At 36.7% G+C, this 26158-nt stretch overlaps 1 protein-coding gene and 1 pseudogene across 1 annotated transcript in view; both read left to right on the top strand.

The window, feature by feature from the left end:
* Positions 1–26158, top strand: part of SPIDR (scaffold protein involved in DNA repair) — a 436331-nt gene that overhangs the window by 318856 nt on the left and 91317 nt on the right. Inside the window, 2 exon segments of the mRNA XM_025049089.1 lie at positions 13580–13647; positions 15214–15321. Coding sequence (XP_024904857.1) covers positions 13580–13647; positions 15214–15321 — 176 coding nt within the window.
* On the top strand, positions 2230–2348 carry LOC112482419 (annotated as a pseudogene).

The following is a 26158-nucleotide window of genomic DNA, read 5'->3' as shown; positions in this document are numbered from 1 at the left end:
TTTTCCTTTGCTTTAAAATAAGCTACCAATAATTCTAAACCAGTCTAAAATGTATTGTTCATGGATCAAATCTAAACATTCATACATGCAAAAATGTTTTGCAATGAGTCATTGGCCTTAGGAGAGACTAGAGGTAATTTTCAAATGGTGTGACTGGCTTCCAATAATCCCTTATCAGTGGACTTACTGACAAAATATGAGATATTAAAGATCAGATTTAATTCTTTGGTATAAGCACGAAACTGTTTTTTGATAGCTTTCCATGGCTAGTGTGAACCAAGTAATCCAGGGAGCGTGGGAGACAACAATGAAATCTAGTATACAATGCAAAGCAGGCAGGAGCAATAATAACTTAATGTTTAGTTTGGGGGCTTTTGTTTTCTTTTTTACAGGGAAAATCAATACTAATAATATACTCTAGGGAAGCTAACACCTACTTAGAGGTTTTAACATTATAACAATCCAAAAGGTTAAGTTTCAAAATAACCAGACTTGTAGCTGAATATTTTGCTGCATTTTGGCATTATACCACTATGAGTTTTCTATATAGTGCCAGATATTACCATGTCATAAGAAATTAAAGCCGGGGGTAGGGGATATACAACTCTGTCTTATGGTATAATCTTTTGCCACGCTAATTCTCCCTTCCTTGCCTAAAACAGGTTAGATGATTTCTGATGAAACGCTATGAGTTTTATAAATAAGTTTATTTAGCTCTTTGATTGCTGATGTCAACCTGGTCTGTCCTCTGTGCTCTAGCAGTGTCATTTTTCTAAGATCAGTAAGAACTTATCTTCTGATGGCAGACCGCCCAGTTTTTGCCAACTTTGAAATTAAAGGAAATTTATTTGAAGCCAGCTGGGGTCTTGAACAGAGTGAGATAAGTTTATAGACAGGAGGGAGAAGCCAGTGTGGCCAGGATGCCTAGGCTAGCAGGAGAGGCCAGAGAGGCAGGCCAGCCACAGCCCCGTAGACCATGTGCCAGAACTGTTGTGTTTACTATGGTTGCCCACTGACCCAAAATAAAGTTTGCCTGTATGGAAGACAGTTTAGCTGTTAGATGGAAAATGGTTTGGAAAGAAGGGAAACATGGACCAGGGTCCTGGTGGAAGCAGAGAGACCCAAGAAGAGACTACTGCAGTAGTACAAGTCAGTCCAAGCTCCTGAGTCTCATGTGGGTTTGTGTTCTAGATGTATGTAATGACTTACTTGGTAATAGAGTGAGTACAGGGAATAAAGTAGAAGGAAATGTTAAGAATGATCCTCAGTTTTATTACTTGGTGGAATGATGAGCCATTTACTGAGATGAGAAAAATTGGAGTGAGAACAAGATTGGAGGGAAGCTTGAGAATTCACTTTGTGGCTGTTTAGTTTGAAATTCCTATGAGACATCCAAGAAGAGGTGTCAGATGAGAAAGTTGGATATACAAATCTCAACTTCAGAGAAGGATTTTGGGTTGGAGATAAATATTTGGTGGTTTTCCGCCTACAGCTGATGAGTGTATATATTTGTATGTACATTCATTTCATTTGCTAATTTGAATAAGTTATGTTTATCCATGGTGCTAAGCTCCGGAGGGGATAGAGGGCATCCAGTGAAAGGCAGATACCCCCAGCTCTCCTCGTCATAGGTGATATCTCCTACGCCTCCTCTCTGCATCCCCTTCCAGAAGTTGTTCCGTCACAGCTAGAAACTATATAAAGCCAGAGCGATGGACAAGATTACATTAGAGAAACAGTAGACACAAACAATAGAAGAAATGTTAGCACTAAGATCTAAAGTCCTCTAGCACTGGAGAAGGGATAGAAACAGGGGCCATCCGGGGAGACTACAGAGGAAGGGCTTAGTGATACAAGGAGAAAATCCAAGTACGATATGGCAGGCACTCAGGGTGGAGAATTTTGCATATGCATGCATGGGCAGCTAAGTATGGTGCTGCAAAAAAGCCTAATAAAATGACTGAAAACGTGCGGTGGATTGCCAAGGAGTTCCTGGGTATCTTTATGAACAGAAGGTACAGGGGAATGGTGAGGGTGGAAGCTAGCTCTCAGAGAGTTGAAGAGTGAGTGGGAGCCAGGAAGAGACAGATTTTGATAGCAAATGTTTTGTTGGTACATAAGAGAATGAGAATGTTCAGCATTAAACAACTACAGTGAAGGCATCTGTCTCTTGTTTCCAATATAGGTATCATTTTTCCTTCAAAAATTCTTTTAAAAAATTGAGGTAGAGTCTACAGCCATGCTACCCTGAACAAGCCCAATCCCGTCTGCTCTCAGAAGCTAAGCAGGGTCAGGCCTGGTTAGTATTTGGATGGGAGACCACCTAGGAAGACCAGGTGCTGTCGGCATGAAAAATTAAAAATAAGGGATTGTAAGCTGACAAGGTCCTTGCAATCTGTGAGGGTCAACCAAGGGTTGCCTCGCCTAAAAAAAGAAAAAATTTGAGGTAGAGGCAGGCTGCTAATGGAAAGAGCAGAAGGTGTAGAATCAGACTGATTTGAGTTCAAATGCTGACTTCGCCACTTAGCAGGGAGACTTGGGGCAAATTATATATCTGTATTTGTGAAATTTAAATTGTAATACGGCTTCATGATAAAGATTAAATGAGATTATGTATGCAAAGAGTTTAACATGATGCTACCCATATAATAAGCACTCAATAGATCTATCGGGGTGATCATTTTATATGTTATATAAATGTCTAATTACTATGTTGTACACCTGAAACTAATAGAATATTGTATGCCATCTGTAATTAAAAAATTTAAAAATATTTTTAAAAATTGTAAAATACTGATAAACAACATTGTTACAATAATAGAAAACTAAAATAAGCAAAGACAAGACATCAAATTACAAATCAGCATTCTGTGTTAGTATTGAGTTTAATTGTCTGGTTGTGGGGGAAGCTTGATTGATACTGTTTTTTTCTTCTATGCTTTTGGCTACTCTTGCCCTCATCACACTCATCAACAAGGAGTCAATGCTCATTTACTTTGGAAAACAAACATTTATGTAAAATCATGTGTGAAATGTGACCACTGCCTTCTAAATGGTGGAGATTCTAAAGTTCCTCTGTAATAAACATGTTGCAAAAAACTAAAGTAATGCTGGGTCCAGTATTGGGTGGGGCTGGTATTTATAACTGGCATATTTTTATCTTTTGTCTAGAGCATTTAAATATATCCCAGACTCCTGATGTTGAAAATGGCTCAGTATTAAACAGAATAAGGAACATCAACCAGTAAATAGTGAATGTGACTATTAGAAGTCTTTGTGATCATTAACCTTTGCATATGTTGGGGTAGTAGAGAAAGACTCTTGTATGAAGCTTGTTAGATTCCTTTTGAAAAGAGGGCCATCAACAATGGCACGCTGATTTTTCAATTCTGTGCTAACCAGCCAGGTCTCCCTGGGTGCATGCAGCTCTTCTCCCTGCTTGTGAACATGCATTTTTCTTCCAATTAAATGGTTCAGCTAGATATGCTGGACTCACATCTCTTTTTCTGTGTATTGAGATGGAGTGGAGTGGCGTTTTTTTCTCCAGAACAGTGATACATATGTGTCAATGATGTAAGAGCCCAAACAGAAGATTACAATTCCTCCTCATGGGGCCATTTCACCTGTTCCTTTACCACTGCATACTAACAGAGGCCGTAGACTGGTTTTACTGATTGACCTACTTAGCGTCACATTTTCATAAGATTATTATTGTTACTAGTACTTTATCCTTGAAGTTTCTTTTCTTCATGTTGTAAAGAAGTTGGAATGACTTTCAGTAATTTGAATGTGTTTATTGTGATGTAAAAGATATTATGAGAGCACGGCATCATTTTTTTAACATGTCCTCATAAATGATACCATAACCCATTCTTTAGAATTTTCTTACTTGTGCTCTCTAAATAAATTCAAATCATCTTTTAATCATTAACTCTGTATTCATGAGTCTTAAATAAACTCTTTAATCTCAGTTGTTCAGCTCTTAATTTTTGCTTATTTCCTCTCTAAAACCAGCCCTTGGCTGTCCTTATATGATATTCTGATGTCATTTGTCTCTCTTTTCAATCCTATCTTACTACTGGTAATCCTACTAATTGACATCCAGATCTTTTTATATTTTTTGCCATTCCTCCTGTTTATATTCTGACTTCTTATGAAGGGTAAAATAGCATCAGAGCCCATGGGATTACAGATCTAATACTGATTGTTCTTTAAAGAATATGCAGAGAGATCTAGAAGTTGGAACTGGACTGAGGAGAAACTGGGAATCTTATTTCCTCTCCTTCTTTTTAAGAGAGGTTTTTAAATATATAATTTACATACCATAAAATCGACCCATTTAGATGTACAGTTCAACAGTTTTTATATTTACTAAGTTGTACAGTCATAAGCATAATCTAACATTAGAATGTTTTGTGACCTCAAAACAAAAACCCATATTAATTGACTGCTAGCTCCTCCTTCCCCTAGCCTGTGACAACCACTTATCTACTTTCTGTCTCTGGATTTGCCTGTTTTGGACATATCATATAAATGGAACCATACAATATGGATTTTTTTGTGACTAGGTTCTTTAACTTAGCATAATATTTTCAAGATTTATCCATGTTGTGACGTGTATCAGTCTTTCATTCCTTTTTATGGCCAAATAATATTCCATTGTATGTATATACCAAATTTAGTTTATCAATTGGTGAACATCTAGGTTTCTACTTTTGGCTGATGAATAGTGCTTTGAACATCTGTGTACAAATTTTTCTGTGGATGTATGTTTTCAGTTCTCTTATGTATATATCTAGAAATGGAATTGCTGGGTCATACAGTAGCTCTATGTTTAATTATTTGAGGAATTTAACTTTTCCAAAGAAACTGCACTGTTTAACATTCTCACTTGCAATGTATGAGAGTTCCAATTTTTTTACATCCTATCCAATATTCATGAATGTCTTTTTGATTATAGCCATCCAAGTGAGTATGAAGTGGGTATCTCATTGTGGCTTAAGGGTTTCTCTAAGGATTAATGAAGTTGAGCATGTTTTCATGTTCTTCTTGGCCATTTGTATACGTTTTTGGAGAAATGCCTATTCAAGTCCTTGGCCTGTTTTCTTAATTGGGTTTTCTTTTTTGTTGTTGTTGAATTGTCAGAGTTTTTTATTTATTCTGGACACAAGTCTCATCATATCTAAGATTCACAGCTATTTTCTCACATTCTTTGGACTTTTTTTTTTTCACTTTTTCAGTGGTGTTTTTGAAACACAGAATTTTATAATTTTGATGGTGTCTAGTTTATCTTTTCTTTTTTGGGTCACTTATGCTTTTGGTATTTGGTGTCATATCTAAGAAACTATTGCCTAATCCAATGTTGTGAAGATTTACTCCTGTTTTCTTCTAAGCGTTTTATAACTTTTACAATTAGGTCTGTAATCCATTTGAGTTAATATTTGTGTATGGTGTGAGGCAGGATCCAACTTCTTTCTTCTGCATATTTATATCCAGATGTCCCAGCACCTTTTGCTAAAAAAAAAAAAAAATCAACTATTCTTTCTCTATGAAATTTTCTTGGCACCCTTGTCAAAATCAACCAACCATAAATGTAAGTGTTTATTTCTGAACTCTCAGTTCTTTTACATTAATCTGTATGTCTATCTTTATGCCGGTACCACAATGATCTTAATTACTATAACTGTATAGTACATTTGGAACTCAGGGAGTGTGAGTCCCCTAACTTTATTTTTCAAGATTGTGTTGGGGATTTTGAGTCTCTTATATTTACATATAAATTTAGAATCAGCTTGTCAATTTTGCAATAAATCAAATGGATTTTTGACAGAGTTTATGTTGAATCTGTAGATCAATTTGAAGAGAATTGCCAGCTTAGCACTATGCAGTCTTTGTATCTATAAACATGCAATGTCTTTTCATTTAATAAGATCTTTGATTCTTTCAGTGGTACTTTGTAGTTGTCAGTCTACAAGTCTTGCACTTCTTTTGTTAAATTTATACCTAAGTATAAATTTTCTTTTTCTATGCTATCATAAATGGAATTATTTTCTTAATTTCATTTCAGATTATTTATTGCTAAAGTATAGGTATGCAAGTGATTTTTGTATATTGACCTATATTCTGAAGTCTTGTTAAAATTGCTTATTAGCTCTAATAGTTTTTTAGTAGATTCCTTAGAATTTTTTATATATACAATCATGTAATCTTCATTTCCAATCTGGATGTGTTTTATTTCTTTTTCTTTCTTCATTGCCCTTGCAATTCATTTTCTTAAGGCAGAAAAAGAGAAATGGTTATTTGATGCTGTGGTGTAGTCACAGTTGCTCATCTTGTAACTCATTTTCCTCAGTCTCCTTCCATTCTCCAGTCTTGAAGTCCTATGCATCCTTCTCTATCCAGTCTTATGCCATTTGTCCTGTGAAATCTCTCCTGATTTTCTCCATGGAACTAGTCTCTTCTTCAGTATGGTAGGATGAAATAAACATCAATTTTGGAAGCAGAAAAGCCTGGGAATGAATCTGAGCTCTTCTACCTACTAGCTATATTTTCTAGGTGAATCATAGAGATAGATGGATGGACGATGGACAGATGGACAGACAGACAGACAATCTTAACTTTGCACAACAGCCCCCTGAAGTTAATACCATTAATATCAACCTTGGACGGTTGTTTGAAGATTAAATGAGATAACATAAAATGCCTAACACCAAGTAGACACTATTTGTTTTGCAACTATTATGGCTATTTGTATGGTAGTTATAGATGTGTTAGTCTTTACAACCTGCAAGGTTGTAAACTCCTTGCAGGTAAGGATTATGGGTGGTGGTAGTGGTGGTGGTAGTGGTATTGCATCTTCCGCAAATACTGTGCCTACTATATGTGTCCCTAAATATATTCCAGTTAAATGTGCCTCTCTTTTTTTGGCATTATGATTGTTGGCACTGTATTGTGTCTATGTATCATTTCTCCCTTCTAGATGTCAAAAAATGTATCCTTTTTTTCTATCCTTTATCTCTTTTTTAAGGTTCCATCATTTTATTGGTCTTGTGTCAAGTTATAGCTAGCTGGTTGAAATATTAAATGTTTCAGAATAGAATCAGAGCTGTAGATAATTTGAAAGTGGTATGTTCATGTTCTTAAATACTCTATATCATACCAACCCATGTCATTTGATCCATCTTCATATCTATATTAACATACCTTGAATATGTATCCTTAATGAGCTTATTGATAATATGAAATAGCAACGAATGTTCATTTTATATATATTTTTATATACACACACATACATACATACATACACGTGTGTGTGTGTGTGTGTGTGTGTGTGTGTATTAAACGAGTGATAGAATGAAGGGAAAAAATCAAAAGGAATAACAACAGCCTACTGATATGAGTACAGACAGTTATTTGGTTTTATAACAGAAGATAGCAAGCGTAATTTTCCAGATTCATAGCCAGACATGGTATGTGTATCCCTAGTTCTAAGTTTGCATGTTAACCTGGCCTTGGTGATTTTCTAGCACCTGTTATCCATCATGAGCAAGAATGATTTCAAGGTAGCCCTATATAAAAGACATGGAATTTTCTGCCTGTTCATGACCTCCTTTCCCTGGAAACTTTTGTTCCTAAAAGAGGCTGGAGACCTCTAATGGTCTGTACTCTTGCCCTCCTCTGCCTACAGCTGAGATCTGGAGCAGTGCTGTGGTCACACTAGAACTTTTCTATGAACCAGATTCCAGCTCTGGAATGTGCTTTTCTGAGATGACATCACAGAGAAGAGCCTCAGGAGGCAGAGCACACAGCCTGGCAAAGTCTATGAGGGCATCCAAATGCGGCACACAGCACTACACACCTCTATAGCCAAAGTACAGACAGGGTCAGATTAAGTGTGAGACCTGACTCGACTTCCTCCTCTAGCTAGGCAATACACCTTGCAGCCCTTTTCCTCTGTTTTTGCTTTCGTTGAGTGACCTTTCTACCCTGCTATTCTAGTTGCTGCTAGACCTAGGGCACTTGGGGCAGCCAGCTGGTAGTTTTGGTAGGCTCACCCTTGTTATGCTCATTTCTTGGCTCTATAGTTGTAATTATCTTGAGCCAAATCAGCCCTATTCTCCACAGAAAACTTGAGTGAACAGAAAACAATTCTTCGGAAGAGTATTCTTCACAAGAGAGAGACACCGATACTTGAACAGATACCCTTGTTTCTTCTGGACCAGTTGGCCTGGCAGTGATGTTATAAATGTTCTGAACCTTCACATTTATTTGCACAGATACAAAAAGAGAGTAACAGATACAAGGGCATCTATATAGGCACTTGATATGGTAAGAATAATGACCAGGTTTTATGCATTGCACTGGTACTGGTCAGTGCCTTTAAAATAAGTCCACATATTTACTTTTTTATTTCATTTCTTCCATTTAATGCTCTGATTCAAAGACCGTGTCTCATCCGATTTTGGTATAGGACCATGAATATAGTTGACACTTAACAAGTATGTGTAGACGGTGAAAAGTAGTGGCCAAGTGAGTTGCTGAGGAGGTAGTGTGAAGTTGAAAAATACTCTTTTTTTCTTAAGACTAACCAGTCCATGGGGTGTACTACACATACTGTCATTCTCTAAAGAGACTGACAAGGAGGCTGCTGAGATAGGAATCGCCAGGAATACTCTGCTTTACTAGAATGAGATTTCCTAAAATGATATACTGAACACAAGGGTTACTATATATTTGGTAGCAAATGTCATTCATCATGGTGGACTATCTGGCCTCAGTTAACATTTAGGAAAATCAACACAAAGTGTGCACAGCTTTATGTGTGGGACAGGCTCCCTGAATGCTTATTAGAACATGTGAATTTTGTGTGTACACACATTACCTTTCCTTGAGGTGAAATTTACATAACATAAAATTAACTGTGTTAAAGTGTTAATGGCTTCACAATGTTGTGCAACTAGCACTTCTCTTTAGTTCAAACACATTTCATCATGCTAAAGGAAATCCTGTAACCGTTATTCAGTTCCTCCCTATAAACCCCCTCTCCCATCCCCTCACAACCAATCTGCTTTCTCTGTCTCTTTCTGGATTTACCTATTCTGGATATTTCATATAAATGAAATCATACAGTATGTGGCTTTTTTTGTTTGGTGTCTTTCATTTATAATGTTTCAAGATCCATCTATGTTGTAGAATATGCCAGTACTTTATTCCTTTTTATGGCTGAATCTTCTGTCCTGGCATTGTAGTCACTTTGGGTTAAATAAAATCTTATAAAAATTTTTACTGGCTTGGACATTTCTTAGGTTGACATTTACATATGATCAACATGACTTCTCTCTGTTACTGTTGACCTTAATTACTGGCTGACGTAGTACTTGTCCTGTTTCTTACTATAAAGTTAGTTTCAAAAAAATCATATTTTAACTCCCATTTCATAATGCCTTGGAGGCAAAGCTGGGGTATATACTGTTTACTAATGATGGTACCTAAGGGAGTCCAAAGCAAGAGAATGTGTGACTTCCAGGAAGAACATACAACACAAATTTCTGAGTAGTCTTTGAAGTCATTAATTTTTCATGTTCATTTCTGTATTTCCGAAAGTATAGAGTTGGGATTTCTTAGGCCTTAAATATAACTGTGTAGTGAGAAGAGCATTATTCTGGTCATTAGAAGACCCAGCATCACCTTTTAGTAATGTCCAGTGGATATAATAAGACCTATTGTTGCAAGGGTTAAATAACATAATAGATAAGAGGTATTATTCGATTAGCAGAACTTTAGTGCCTGTTGTGGCACATCACCCTGCAATGCCAAAAATGTCATTTGCAAGAAAGAAAATAAAGTTCCTGTCCTAAAATAGCTAATAACAAGACTTGCCCTAGATGATATGTTGGCCTTAGATTATGCCATTTTGAGGATAGGAGATAAGTTGGAGTATGTGTATACACTGTTCGTATGAGGATGCTGCAGTTAGTTGTTAAGTATGCCAGAGATATGCCATGGTCTTCAGGGCAACTGTGATTGTATTGTCATGAACTGTGGCATCTTCAGGGTACATGATGTCTTAAAAGATTTCCACAGTATACCTTTAATTTTCCCAAGTAAGCTGTAAAGGTTTGATGTTGAATGAAAATCTCTGAAATTATGAGATTACTACAGAGTTAACAGGCTTTAACTTTTACTTATATAGTATGTGTTTGAATTAGAATCTTTCCTGTGTGTAATTTCTACATGATTTTTCCCTTCAGGTTGTTTTCGGTTTTTTGTTTGTTTTTTAATTTTAAAATATCTTCCTTTCCCTTTTCCACAAGAGATGTGTATTGGTGTAAGGCTTTTCCTGTCATCCAATTCATTCAAAACAGTTTAGCCACTTTTATTTGGTCTTGAAGGAAAACCATACTGAATCTGTTCAAAATCCGAATCATTTGAATTATGTTTTTTGTTTTTTTTTTTTAATTTCAGGTACATACATTAGCTCAAAGTGTAAAAGAATATTGCCAAGGATGATAGACTTCACACTGATCATCTTCTGAATTTTAACAAGAGTTAGTTTTTCTTTCTATAGCTATCTTTTTCATAATTTAATTTTGTAAATATATTGGTTCACATTATACAAAAAGAAGATAAACAAATGTGTTATTTTCCCGTAATTACCTGGGAAGCAATTTATTACTCTATACAAGCCCTTATTTCAAAAAAAAAATCCACATATATTGTTTTGTATAATTATTAGAATTCTTTTAGGTAGGGTCCCTGTACATTGAGATGAGAACTAAACAACGGACTTTAAAAGTAAAACGGTTATTATGTAATTGCATTGGTCTTCAGTTTCATTCATGAGGACTTATAACTTAGGAGCCATATCAGTGTCAAAAATGGAATACTATGCTGTCATTTAAAAATAAGGAATGTGAAAGCTCTTTCAGCATTAATTTGCAATGATCTTCAGGATGTACTGTTAAAAAAAATGAACAAAGTCTAAAACAGTATACAAAATATACTACCATTTGTTTAAAACTAAGGTTGGGAGGAAACATGCCCTTAAATGCTTTATATGCATGAACTATCTCTGAATGAATACACAAGAAGCTGGTAACTTTAGTTGTTCGATGAGAGAAGACTAGGTGGTTGGGAAAGAGGGAGAAGTTTGATTTTTTTTTTTTTTTTTTACAGTAGAAAAGAAAGTTTTATTAGAAGGGAAAGTACACTTCCAGAAGCGGGCCTGAGCAAGAGAAGCTTGGCTCAAAAGGCCAAGAAGTTTGATTTTGAACCATGTGAATATATTACCTATTTTTAAAATACCTTTTGTAATAAATTACCTAAAACAGAAGTGAAGGCCATATTTAAGTTATGTTAATGATTTAACCTAACTTTCAATTATTTTTAGTCATGGGGTCAGCTTCAAGTGGTCTAAGATACTGTGGGTTCTGTTCCAGACCCCTGCAATGAAGAGAGTAGCTTAATAAAGCAAGTCCTAATCTTTTTGCTGGTGGAGGGCCTTGCCTTCAATTTGTAAAAAGTGCAACACCTGTGAAATACGATAAAGTGAAGCACAATAAAATGAGATACATCTTGTGTTCAGCTTTGTTTCGGTTAATTTGGTTTTTGGTTTAAATGTCTTTTAATAAAAATGTTACAGAATCTTGGAATCTTAGAGTTGGACTGGCCCTTAAATAGCATTGCAAATTATTGATTTGCTGATTTAGTCCCAGCTGCAGCAGGTTCAACTTCTTTGATGGCAGGCATACCGCTCTGCCCCAGCCCATTTGTATTATGTGCAGTTCTCCAAGAAAGTTCTCTCCTAACTTGAGCCTAAATCAATTTTCCTGGATCTTCGAACTCTTGGAACTGATGTTTCCCCTCAGGATGAATAACTGATCTGTTTGCTTTAATGCATGACATCCCTGAATATTCATATTATACACATGATGCATGGTTCTCATCATAATGCTAGTTGTTCTACATTAAAATCTCTGAAGTTGTTGGTGAGCTTCTCTCTCTCTCTCTCTCTCTCTCTCTTTTTTTGGGGGGAGGGGGGAGACACAAATAAAGCTTTACCTCTGTTAAATTTTATATTTTCAGATTCAACTCATGAATCAGTTCATTGTTTTAATCCTGATTCTGTCATCTAAAAGTTGTTATTCCTCCCCACTTTCTTTTTTAAGACTTTATTTTTTGTAGAACAGTTTTAGGTTTGCAACAAAATTGAGGAAGGTACAGAGATTGCCCATATACCTCCTACCCCACACATGCATAGCCACCGCCCCCCGCCCCCATTATCAACATCATTCACTAGAATGGTATATTATTACCAAGGATGAACCAATATTGACACATCATAAACACCCAAAGTCCACAATTTACATTAGGGTTCACTCTTGGTATTGAACATTCTATGCATTTAGACAAAAGTATAATAACATACATCCATCATTATGATACCGTACAGAGTATTTTTGCTACTCTAAAACACCTCTCTGCTCTGCCTATTCATGGCCCCTCCCCTACCCTGACAACCACTGTCCTGTAGCTAGAATTATGCAGTATGTAGCCTTTCAGATCTACTTCTTTCACTTAGTTATATGTATTTAAAGTTCCTCTATGTCTTTTCATGGCTTGATAGCTCATTTCTTTTTGGTGTTGAATAACATCCCACAGTTCATTTATCTGTTTACCTACTGTTTACCTCCTTGCTGATTTTCTGCCAGCTGGATCTATTTATTTCTGAGAAAAGAATGTCAAAGTCTCCAACTATGATATTGGATTTACAGTTCTATCTGTTTTTGTTTCATGTAGTTTGATGCTCTGTTGTTAGACACATACACATTAAGAATCATTACATCTTCTTGGAGAATTGACCCCTTTATCATTATGTACTATCCTTCTTTATCTCTGAAAACATCCCTTACTTTGAAATCTGCTCTCTCTGAAATTAAAATAGGCTTTTCCCACTTTCTTTTGATTAGTGTTAGCATTGTATTTTATGGTATTATATTACCATAATGTCATAACCATGTTATTAGGTTAGCATGGTACAGTATTCCACCCCGATCCACAGAAGACACATCCACAAGATCCCCAGTGGATGCTGGAAGTACCAAACTATATCTATCTATCTATCTATCTATCTATCTATCTATCTATCTATCTATCTATGTATCTATCTATCTATCTATCTATCTATCTATCTATCTATCTATCCATCTATCTATCAGATCTACCTATGTTTTCTATTCATGTCTTGCACCCACAAATTTAATGCCTTTACCACCTTAGCTAATCATGCAGTGTGGCTGTTTCTATTGCAGTTTGAGGTATGAAGGCAAAACTAAGACAAATTTTTTTTTTCTTTAAAATTTCACAGCTAGAAGATTCATTCTTACGTAGATCTTAGCAATCTCAACATATCTTTTTTTCTTATTTAGCTGAGAACTTTCACCTTTTCACATAAAGGAAACACTTAACAGCTTCTCTTTGGCATCAAATTGCCATCATCACTATTCTTGTGCTTTGAGCTATTACTAAGTAAAATAAAGATTACTTGAACATACTCATGTTGATACTGTGTGTAACACAGGAGCCTCAAGCCTGGAACTTCCACCTAGGTTTGGATATTCCAGAAGAACCACCAGGAAGACCAAAGTGGTAAGAAATATTGTTTATTACTCACAAGGGAGGGAAGCTTCAGCAGCAACCAGTCAGAGCTTCAGGAAGAAAAACTACTGCTGACCAAGTGCAAGCAGTTTTTTATGCCCACAAGCAGAGGAAGAGGTTATCTCATTGAGGGAACAACTGCCTTCTCAGACCGATGGGAGCAAGATGTGCAGCTTGGTTATAAGAGCAGATAATGTCCATGGGAGCTGCAGAAAATGTCCTTGGGAGTAGGCATTGCTGAAAGCTCTTTGTGTACTGCCTTCTCCGGCTGCTGGCTGGGCAGCCACCAGTCTTCTGAGTATGTGGAGGGGCTGTGTTCTGAGTTAACCCTACACTCCACCCTAACATAGCTCCTCCGCCTCACATTCTTCACATCAATTCTTTTGGACAGGGAGTCCCTTGGGTGGTTAGAGCATTCATGAATTGTATCCATATATCACAAATACAATAAAGACTACATCCTAATACTAACAGTACACATAAGCCAAGCAATCTTGATACCAGGTAACAGCCCCAAGAGCTCAAGGAGGTCCACCAAGTGGTTAAGGGGTTTGCTCCAAGTGATGCAACACGTCAGGCTACAATTCCTGTTACAACTCTCCGACTCTTTTTTTTTTTTTTATGCCTACACCTGGTATTCCTAGGTGGTCTCCCAAGTCCCAATCACTTGATTATTCCTCCGTCTTGAGGAAAGAGAGGTGATGACCACTCTGGCTGCTTTCTGCTAAAAAGAGACAGAGTTTGGGGGTTAGAGGAATGAAACCTACATTCAATCAAATGTTTTGTTAGTTTTGGTTTACTATGAATACAAAGTAGCCTTCTGCATGATTCTATTTATTTCAGTCTCACCTTCCCCAGAGGTGTTACTGTAGGTTTAGCAGGTTATATTAACCATTGTATTGATGCCTCCTATGTGTATGGAAACAAGGTTAATAATCAGAGCAAATTATAAGCCAGCTTCTGAATTTGGAAGGTTGTCAGTAAAGATTTCTAGATGTAAGGCTGGAAGCATCTCCCACAACTTAAAATGTCGCTGATGACATCGACATCCTTAGACACCATGGTGTGGCCCATACAGCACCAGTCACTGAGATTGTTCAAACATGAGCTGTTGTGGCAGTCTCTCAAATTTTATATCAAGTTGTCTATCTTTAGCTTGCATGGCTTGGAAAAAGCAATTATAGTTTTCAATAATTTCTAGTTTAAGGATAGGAGAGAAATTATAAATCAGAAACATGTTCGAAAAGCCATAGATAGATATTAGAGGAACCTAGAAGAATTCAGGGCCCAGTCCAATTTACAAGTAGAAAATAAAACCTAAAAGACAATGAATAGTATAAGAATCTACTGTTTACATAGGTATATTTCAATTCTTATTGAAACACATTTTTTTCTTTCCTCTCTAACTTTTCTTTCCTCCATTTTTACCAAAGATTGCCAAATTAAGATTTATTCATTTGTGAAATAAGTTGTTTCAATAACCTTGGTCTGATCATTTGCATAAGCCCAACAAGAATATTAATTAAGCACACAGGCACTTTTAATTCTGCTTTGCAGGAATTTGACAAGGAATCTTCAGATTGAACTTAAAAGGCCTCTCAATGCCAGAAAAGCCAAGGCAAGCACTTGCCCTCAAAGGATGCCTGCAATACCTATAGGTTTTGGGTGAGTTATTCTCTTCTTGAGATCTCCAAAATATCTTGAGGTTCCTGCACCTGCCAAGACGTGACATTCTTTACTCACATAGTAAGGCTGCTGGGAACCATGAGAGTGAGGTTCCAGACCAATATTTCCAAAGGCTTTTATTGGCTTCCATAAATTAATCTTAATTCCTTAAAGTTCTTTGGTCATGCGAGTCTCTGCATTTCTCTCAAATATGACATCCTAATCAAAGGCTTGGTGATAAAAAAAAGAAAAAAAAACTAGTTTCCAATCATGCCCTGTTTTAAACAGAACAGATTCTTATTGAACTTAAGCAAATAATCACATTGACATGAATGTATGAATACTTACTCATTAAAAGTGTTTGGATTCCAGAGGGGTATGTAGGGAGGAAAAGAAACATTCCAAGTCTGCATAATTATTAGCAAAACTTAGTTCTTAGTATTGTGGAGCTTTAATTTCCTTAAGTAGCCAAGTGCCTGAATAAGATAATATAAAACACAAATTTATTCTGATAAAACACAGAATCTTTGTTTTCTTCAGGCAGAAACCTTTTCCATAATATCAGTAGCAAATAGTCTAAGACACTGTCTTATTTAGCAGAGAGAAAAAAAAAACTCTGATTATGTGTTAGCCTGCTTTTGACATTTAAATTCATTTCCAATCTTGTTTAGCTTAACCATGTGTAAAGTTTCCTCTTTCAATATTTCACAGACTTACAACTTTTTTCATCCCTTCAGTTTGCCTCTTCTTACTCATTTAGAAATAACCATCTGTAGGACAAAGTACTTTTTAAAATCTCCTTCAGAATAAATTTCTATACCTTATACCTTCTATTACTAAAAATATATATTGCTCTTTTAATTATAATATGAATTTTTAACTCAGAGACTTCAATTTTTTTTAAAAGATATTGGGGTAACATTGGTTAATACAATTATATAATTTTCAGGTATAGATTGTAATTTGACATCTATATATTCTATTGTGTGATTACCACCTAGAGTCCAGTTTCCTTCAGCTACCATATATTTGATCCTCTTTACCCACTTCACCCTAACCTCAGCCCCGCTATATTAGACCACCTTTACCCTGTCTACCTCTTCCCTCCTCCCCCAGCCCACCTCAGTTTCTAATGGCAGTTAGAAAGTAATCAATTAACATCCTTTAGATTGGGAAATTTATGAATATATTTTGTTACTTCTAGAAGTATTTCATTGGCCCTTGACAGTTCTACAGAAGCTGGGAAAAGGTGGGGGCAGGGTGCAGCTTTCTGTAAGTCTGAGAGTCAGAGGTTAGCATGACATCATCGATATAATGGTACAGTTGTATGGTGTAGTAGGGTTTAGCCCAGCCAGTCAAATTCTTAGTCATAAAACCGTTGCAAATAGTGAGACTATGGAGATACTCCATCAGTAGGACAGTGAAGGTCCATTGTTGTCCTTCCTAGGTAAAGGCAAATTGATCTTTTCTCAGTGAATATTTTGGATGTGTCTTGGTCCCTCAAAAAGTCATCCAGACAAGGAGGTCATGAGTGTCCTCCACTTGTCCATTCCAAGGGGCGGACAGCCGTCTGCCTGTTGAGCAGGGATTAGAATTTCTGTTCTGATTTAAGCTGCTGCCACAGGGCTACCAGTACTGTATTAGGTTGCTTATCAATCATTTTTGGGTCAACCCTGGCCCTTATCAGTTCTGTCCATTGTTGCCTTCTGGTCACCTTTACCAGGCCATCCTTACTTTCCTCCTGCACACCCATCTTTCTCCTGGACCCATCAGGCCCCCTGTTTCTGCCTGGCCAGTTCAATTTCCCCTAAACGGGCAATAACTTGTGCTGCCGCCTGGAGATTATCCTCCCCTCTAGGGTGGACAGGACAGGCACCAAAGTACCATAATAGACCAGTGGGGCCATCTGGATGATGCGGTCCCGCATACCTGTAGTAAATGTCACCACATTCAGGACTCTCAAATGTTTCCATGTAAATAACATGTTGCATTCCCATCTCCCTAAGGAACACCTGCACTTCCGACCTGGACATCCAGCATGGCTGGGCCATTGGCAAATTGCTTTCATTAGGCCAAGCTGCATGGCAACTTGCCATGAGCCAATTCAGCAGAGACGCATTTTCTGCATGTTGGATTTCTTCATGTATGCGCTGGTGCAAAGAAGGGTGGGTGGTGACAGAAGCCATCCTGGTTAATTCATCCCCAGACAGTATTATGCCATCTGCACTGGTGTTGAAGAGGTGGAATAGCCACCCTGTGATGGACTCTGATCCTTTTTGGTGGAACTTGGCGGCCAGCTCTACCAACTCTGCTGATGTATATGGCCAGGCAGAGGTGTGTAGATGTTTAAGGGGAGGAGGCAGATTCCTTGGACTTTGCCCCTCAGAGTGCTCTCATTGAGTCTTTAGTTTCCGAACAATTACTGAGCAGGCCCGAGACACACATGTGGCTTCCTCTGGGAGGGACATCTCTATTTCCTCATCTAACTCAGACTCACTTTCTGCTGTGGGATCCCACTTTCTGGGGTTCCATTCAGACTGTGCAATAACTGCCTGTAATTGTTAGCTTACACTCCCGAACTTTTGCAAAGCGGGAGGCTAGGTCCTGCAGTTGTTCACTAGTCTGTTCTAACTGTCATCCCAGAATATCTTTGCTACTGGCCTGTGAGACTCTCAGGTCTCTTTCTAGCCTTACTTCCTTTTCCACTTTCTTCACCCTTTCCTCAGCCTGCAACTGTTTAGCGGTATCCTCACACAGCACCTAAAGCTCCTCACAGCCCACAGCTCCTTTTTTAAAGAATACAGTTCTCCTATTTTCAGTAAAACCTGTTAGAAGCCCATAGGTTTGTTGGAGGCATCCCCCCATTCCCTTGATAGGCCCTAAGAATCTAAAAGGCTTGTTGCCTCAAACAACATGGACCAGAGGCCCACCTGGGATTGCCCCCGCAGACCACTAAGAGGCATGTTCTCCCCATCACTTGAGGTCGACTCAACTGGAGTCCTTTCCAGAATATCCTGCCAACTATGCCAATTTTAATACAGGAACCCCAGGCCTGGAACTTCCACCTGGGTTTGGATATTCCAGGAAAACCACCAGGAGGACCAGAGGGATGAGAAATGCCATTTATTACTCACAAGGGAAGGAAGCTTCAGCAGCAGCCGGTTAGAGTTTCGGGAAGAAAAACTGCTGCTGACCAATTGCAAGCAGAGTTTTTTTATGCCCACAAGCAGAGGGAGAGGTTATCTCATTTGGGGAGCAGCCACCTCCTCAGATGGATGGGAGCGAGATGTGCTGCTTGGTTACAAAAGCAAATAATGTCCATGGGAGAAGCAGGAAACATCTTTGGGAGTAGGCACTGCTCGAAGCTCTTTGTGTACTGCTTTCCTTGGCTGCTGGCTGGGCAGCTATCAGTCTTTTGGAGGGGCTGTGTTCTGAGTTAACTCTACATTAATGTGACAGTTAATCTGATAGCCAAAATGGCTCCTAGTGACTAATGTGCGGGTTGTGAGCATATACAATGTGGATATGCTGGACAAAGGGATGATTCACATCCTAAGCTTATGAATTGTTTATTTCTGGAATTTAACACTAATGTTTTTGTACTGAGGATGACCATGGGTAACTGAAACTGTAGAAAGCTTAGTCGTGGATAAGAGGAGACTATTGTATTTTTTCTCCATCCTTTTACTATTACTCTATGTGTGTCTTTATATTTAAAATGAGTTTCTTGTAGATAACATATAGTCGAGTCATCTTTTTTGATCCACTCTGGCAGTCTCTGTCTTTTAATTGGTGCATTTAGACCATTGGCATTCAAAATAATTAGCAATAATTAGATTAATATCTTTCACGTTCATTACTGTTTTCTGTTGTTCCCCTTTTCCTTTGTACCTTTTTTGTCCTCCATTCTTTTTCTACTTTTCGTGGTTTTAATTGAGCATTTTATATGACTAGTTTTCTCTCATCATATCACTTGTTCTTTTTTAACTCTTTTTAGTGATTGACCTAGAGTTTGCAATACATATTTGCAACTAATCCAAGTCCACTTTCGGGTAACTCTGACCATTTCACATGTAGCATGAGTACCTTATAATAACAAAATAATTCTAATTCCTTTTTCCTATCCCTTTATCATTACTGTCATTCATTTTACTTATATCTAAATATATATAAGCATATAAATATACATACACATATGTAATATGTACATAATCTAATACATTGTCCCTATTATTATTTTTAACAAATTGTTATCTGTAAGATCAATTAAGAGTTAAAATAAAAGTTTTTATTTTACTTTCACTTGTTCTTTCTTCTGTGCTCTTCTTTTTTTTATACTGATCTGAGTTTCTGACCTGTATTATTTTCCTTCTTTGTAAAGAACTTCTTTTACTATTTCTTGCAAGGCAGTCTTACTGGCAAAAAATTCCCCCAATCTATGTTTGAGAAAGTCTTTATTGCTCCTTCACTTTTGAAGAATAATTTCACTGAGTACAGAATACTAGGTTGGTGGGTTTTTTCTTTCAGCACTTTAAATATTTCACTGTACTCTCTTCTTGTTTACATTGTTTCTGATAAGTCAAATATAATTCATACTCGTGTTCCTTTAGAGGTAAGGTGTTTTTTTCCCCTTTGGCTTCTTTTAGTATTTTTTCCTTATCTTTCATATTCTATAATTTGAAAATGACATGGCCAGGTATTTGTTTTGTTTCTTTGTTTGTTTGTTTTGACTCTTATCCTGTTTTGTGTTCTTTGAGCTTCATGGATCTGTGGTTTGGTGTCTGACATTAATTTGAACGCTGAGTGCTTCAGCTCAATGTGGAGATGGTGATAATGACAGGATACCCTGGTGGATTGTTGCACAGGTAGATGGAAGTACAGGACTGATGTCCCATGGAATGGTGGTGATGACATGTGAATTAGCATCAGCCTTGTATGTCCAAAGCAAAAACCCTTTCATTTAGCAGAATAACTCATTGAATAGCACTTTCGGCCTATACAATAACATGAAAAAATACCAGGGCAAGTCCCTAAATTTTCAGTTAAGTAACCTCTTACATTGAAAGGCTGAGTTAGGTCAAAATTTATGATATAATGAAATAATCCAAGCACCTTGTTCATTTTATTCTTGACCATGTTTATTTAGCCACTTCTAGCACAAGATGGAGCAGAGAAGCAGTTTCCTGCCAACCATGCCATTTTGATTACTGCCACCAGGACACACAGGTTCTTTATTCCACCAAGAAAGAAGTGTGGCCTGAGGCAGGCCAAGGATCCTCTGAGCTTCAGATGGTTCATCTGTGAGATAAAAAGATGGGAGAAAAATCACAGTTCCTTCTTGCACTAACTAAAAGTCTAGACTTTTTTTTAGCTGTGTAAAGAATTAAAATAATGATCACTCTTTTATCAGAAGATTGCTTCCTCTTGAAAATTAGTCACTTAATAAGAAATTATATTTAAAAATTATATTTAAAAATGTCTTACCTGATAAGACATTCATTTATCTCAGATGTAATTATACATTTTTATATCAAAAAACCTAAGTACTCAAAGTACGTATTTGCTTAAGGAATTACTGAAAGTACTCTAGCTCTGCTGTTGAAAATTTTCTCTGTCCTCTATTTGTTAGAGAACTAAATCCAAGATCATCTGGAAAATTGACTTTGTGCACTAATAGATCATGTGATTCCTGTCTTCCCTCCGCCTCAGTGCTTAGAGAGTCCATGCATACTTCAACCAATAAACAACTTCACAGAACCAGGCCCATCGGTTCATTCACAGAGTGTTTAGAAAGGGCTGTCTTTGTGTAGCTTTAACTTATTGGTTGAAGTGGAATGGAGAGTTAGCATTTGTGTTTTCATTAGTTCTTTTTATAGCATTGAACCAGCTATAGCTGGTTAACATTAGCCTGGGCTGCCTATCAATGTACAGTTCTCTTATGCAGGATAAAGGGCTTCTGATGGAGACAGATTTTGTTACACATGATACCACTGACTATGTTTTCATGAACTCAGTCTGTTATGGGATGTGATTTAGTGTAGTTCTGTTAAAATATCACTTCCCTCTGTCCTATTTGATCTATCCTTGAAAACAAACAAGGGACTCAAAAACTTAGATAGCTTTCCCTTTTAAACTAGCCATCCTTGGATGACTCTTTTAAAGAAAGCTATGATATTTTCCCATGTATTTTTTAAAGTGGGCAAGAAAAGTTGTTTTTCCTCTAGCCACATCAAGAAATCATGTTATAAGGGGTAGAAAATAATTAACCCAACCATTTCTACATAGGTTAAATAGAACTGTTTATATTCCTACAGTGTTTCATGGGTTGAACTCCGACTAAAGGCAAAATTTAACATTACTAGAATCAGCTAGATAGAAATTGATGTATATATTAGAGAAAAGAAAATAGGAGAAAAAAAGATTTTTTATCACTAATAAAATCTTTATTTTATTTTTAATTAATTTTTTATGGTGACATTTGTGAATGAGTCCAATAAGTTTCAGCTGTACACTTTTAACAGTAAGGCACATATATATTTACACTGTGTGTTCACCTCCCATAGTTAGATTTCTTCTGTCACCACATATTTGACCCCTTTTACCTAGTTTACCAACCCTCAACTCCCTACTCGCTGGTAACCACTAGTCTATAATCCATGTCCATGAGTCTCTGTTTGTTTGTCCTGTTCATCTCTTGCTTTTAGGTTTATATCCCACATATAAGTGATGTCATGTGATTTTCAACTTTTTCTGTCTGGCTTATCTCACTTAGCATGATTATCTTGAGATCCACCCATGTTATTGCAAATGGCAATATTTCATCTCTTCTTATGGCTGAGTAATATTCCATTGTATATATGTGCCACAGCTTCTTTAGTCAATCATCTATCATAAGACACTTCAGTTGCTTCCATATCGTGACCACCGTAAATAATGCTGCTATGAACATCGGTGTGCAAATATCTTTTCAGATATGAGTTTTCAACTCTTTGGGGTAAACACCCAGTAGAGGGGTTGCTGAATCATATGGTAGATCAATTCTTAGTTTTTTGAGGAACCTCCATACTGTTTTCCATAGTGGCTGTACCAATGTGCAGTCCCACCAGCATTGTATAAGGGTTCCTTTTTTTCTCCACATCCTCTCCAACATTTGTTATTACTTGTTCTGTTGATTATAGCTATTCTAATCGGTGAGAGATGGTATCTCATTGTGGTTTTGATCTGCATTTCCCTAACAGCTAGCGATGTTGAGCATCTTTTCATCTATTTGTTAGCCATTTGTATGTCCTCTAGAGAGAAGTGTCTGTTCGGGTCCTCTGCCCATTTTTCGTTTGGATCGTTTGTTTTTTTTTTGTTATTTATTGAGTCGTATGAGTTTTTTTATATATATTTTGGATATTAGTCCCTTATTGGAGGCATTGCTTGCAAATATATTTTCTCATTTAGATGGTTGTCTCTTTACCTTGGTGACGATTTCTTTTGCTGAGAAGAAGATTTTTAGTTTGATGTAGTCCCATTCATTTACTTTAGCTTTTACTTCCCTTGCCTTTGAGGTCAAATTCCTAAAATCCTCTTTATGTTCAAGGTCCTTGAGTTTTAGTTCTTGTGTTTTCTTCTATGCATTTTATTGATTCTGGTCTTATATTCAGGTCCTTAATCCATTTTGAGTTATTTTTTGGTGTGTAGTGATAGACTACATCTATCTAGTTTCATTCTTTTGCAGGTGGCTTTCCAGTTTTCCCAGCACCATTTATTGAAGAGGCTTTCCTTTCTCCACTGTATGTTTTTGGCTTTTCTTTTGTCAAAAATTATTTGCCCATATAAATATGGGTTTACTTCTGGACCCTCAATTCTGTTACACTGATCCATGTTTCTGTTTTCCTGCCAACCATGCCATTTTGATTACTGCCACTTTGTAGTATAATTTGAAGTGGGGCAGATGATGCCTTCAGCCTCGTTCTTTTTTTCTCAGGATGGCTTTGGCAATTCAGGGTCTTTTGTGCTTCCGTACAAATCTGATGACTTTTTTGGTTCTGTTTCTTTTAAAAATGTCAATGAGATTTTGATGGGGATTGCATTAAACCTGTATAATGCTTTAGGTGATATGGTCATTTTAACTATGTTGATTCTACCAATTCCAATTGGAATATTTTTCCATTTCTTTGTATCTTCTTCTATTTCTGTTAACAGGGTCTTGTAGTTTTCATTTTATAGATCCTTCACATGTTTCGTTAAATTTATTCCTAGGTATTTTATTTTTTTTATTGCAAGTGCAAAAGGAATTATTTTTTTTACTTGTTTTTCTGACATTTCGTTATTAGAGTATAGGAACGCTATAGATTTTCGAACATTGATTTTTGTATCCAGAAACTTTACTGTATTTGCTTATTGTTTCTAATAGTGTTCCTGTGGAGTCTTTAGGGTTTTCTATATAGAGAATCATGTCATCCGCGAATAGTGACACTTTGACTTTTTCGTTTTCTATTTGGATGCCTTTTATATCTTTCTTTTGTCTGATTGCACTTGCTGGGACTCTAATGTTATATTGAATAACAGTGGCAATAGTGAACAGCTTCGCCTTGTTTCTGATCTTAGAGGGAAAGTTTTTAGTTTTTCACCATTAAGTATAATTTTGGCTGAGGGTTTGTCATATATAGCCTTTATGATGTTAGATACTTTCCTTCTATGCCGATTTTGTTAAGTGTTTTGATCATAAATGGATGCTGTATCTTGTCGAAGGCTTTTTTTTTTTTTTGCATGTATTGATATGATCAAATGATTCTTATTTTTTAATTTGTTTATGTGGTGTATGACATTAATCGATTTGCGTTTGTTGAACCATCCCTGTGCCTTTGGGATGAAGCCCACTTTATCATGGTGTATAATCTTTTTAATATGTTGATGTATTTGGTTTGCTAGTATCTTATTTAGGATTTTTACATCTATGTTCAGAAGAGATATTGGTCTCTAATTTCCTTTTTGTGTATTATCTTTACCAGGTTTTGGTATCAGGGTAATATTGGCTTCATAAAATGAGTTGGGAAGTATTGCCTCCTCTTCAATTTTTTGGAAGAGTTTGAGCAGAAATATTTCCTGTAATGCAGGCCTCATTCAGTCTTCTTTGAATGTTTGGTAGAATTCACTGGTGAAGACATCTGGTCCTGGACTTTGACTTTTTGGTAGGTTTTTGATAATTTTTGAATTTCCATACTGCTGATCGGTCTATTTAGATTTTGCAGTAAAAAGTAGAACCTTCCTTTTCTAGTTTTTTAAGATGAAATTTAGGTTATTTATTTGGGCTCGTTCTTGTTTTTGGAGATAGGCCTGTAATGATATGAACTTTCCTCTTATGACCGCTTTTGCCATGTCCCCAAAGTTTTGATATGTTGTACTATCATTATCATTCGTTTCTATGTATCTCTTGATCTCTCTTTTTATTTCTTCTCTGACCTAGTCATTCTTCAGTAGTAGCATGTTGTTTAATCTCCATGTATTTGTGGTTCTTCCTGCTTTCTTTTTGCAGCTGATCTCTAGTTCGAAAAGTTATGATCAGAGAATATGGTTGGTATGATTTCAACCCTCTTATATTTGTTGAGGCTATCTCTCTGTCCCAGTATATGGTCAATTCTTGAGAATATTCCATGTGCACTATAGAAGAATGTATAAGCAGCAGTTTGGGGGTGGAAGGGTCTGTAAATATCAATTATGTCTAGTTCGTCTAATGTCTCATTTAAAGATGTTATTTCCTCAATGATTTTCTGTTTGGATGACTGTCTATTTCCAACATTGGGGTATTTAGGTCCACTTCTATGATAGTGTTTTGGTCTGTTTCTCCCTTTAGTTCTGTTAGTAATTGCTTTACATATTTCGGGGCTCTCTGATTACATGATTCCCTTTATCATTATGAAGTATCCCTCAGTATCTTTCTTTACCTTGTTTATTTCAAAATCTATTTCATCTGATATTAGAACTGCTACTCCCACTTTTCTCTGAATGTCATTTGCTTGGAAAATCACTTTCCACCCTTTCACTTTGAGTTTATATTTGTGTTTGGAGCTGAGATGTGTCTCCTGGAAGCAGCATATGGTTGGGTTTTGTTTTTTGATCCATTCTGCAACTCTGTGCCTTTTTATTGATGAGTTCAGTCCATTTACATTTCAGGTGATTGTTGAAGTATGAGGTCTTCTTATAGCCGTTTTATCTTTTGCTTTCTGGTAGCTCGGTGTTTCCATTGCTTTCTTGTTCTTGTGTTTTTGTTTTCTTTATTTTGGTTGGTTTTTGTGGGTTTTTCCTCTGGTTCTTCTTGTTTTATGTTATATACCTCAGTTCTGAATCTTTGGTGTGTGGTTACCATTATGAATACGTAAAGCATAGTTACATATATACAGTTGTCCATTTTATTCTGCATATGCCTTATCTGCATTTCCCTTTGCAAATTTGTATCTTTGAATTCCCCTCTTTTCAGTCATTGTTGTCTCAATTTCTCCCTGTGTATGCCGAATGTTCATTACTATCTGGCTATAGCAGTTTTCTTCTTACTATTTAAGCTTGTAATGGCCTATTCTCAGTAAGGGTTGCACTCCTCTGTTTCTATTTGCCTGATAGTCACCTTACTCCTAATTATGGTTTTTTTTTTTTTTTTGTCATTTTGTTTTAGGTGAGCTGACCCCTTTCAGTATTTCCTATAGTGCAGCCTCATAGTGGGGAATTCCCTCAATTTTTGTACATCTAGAAAGTTCTTTATTTCTCCTTCATATTTAAAGGAGAGCTTATTCTAGGCTGGTAGTTCCTTTCACTTAATAGTTTAAATATTTGATTCTGTTCCTTTGTGGCTTGT

This window comes from Pteropus alecto, unplaced genomic scaffold (assembly GCF_000325575.1).
Source record: "Pteropus alecto unplaced genomic scaffold, ASM32557v1 scaffold201, whole genome shotgun sequence".
Classification (NCBI taxonomy): Eukaryota; Metazoa; Chordata; class Mammalia; order Chiroptera; family Pteropodidae; genus Pteropus; species Pteropus alecto.
This window is presented reverse-complemented; position numbering and strand designations above follow the sequence as displayed.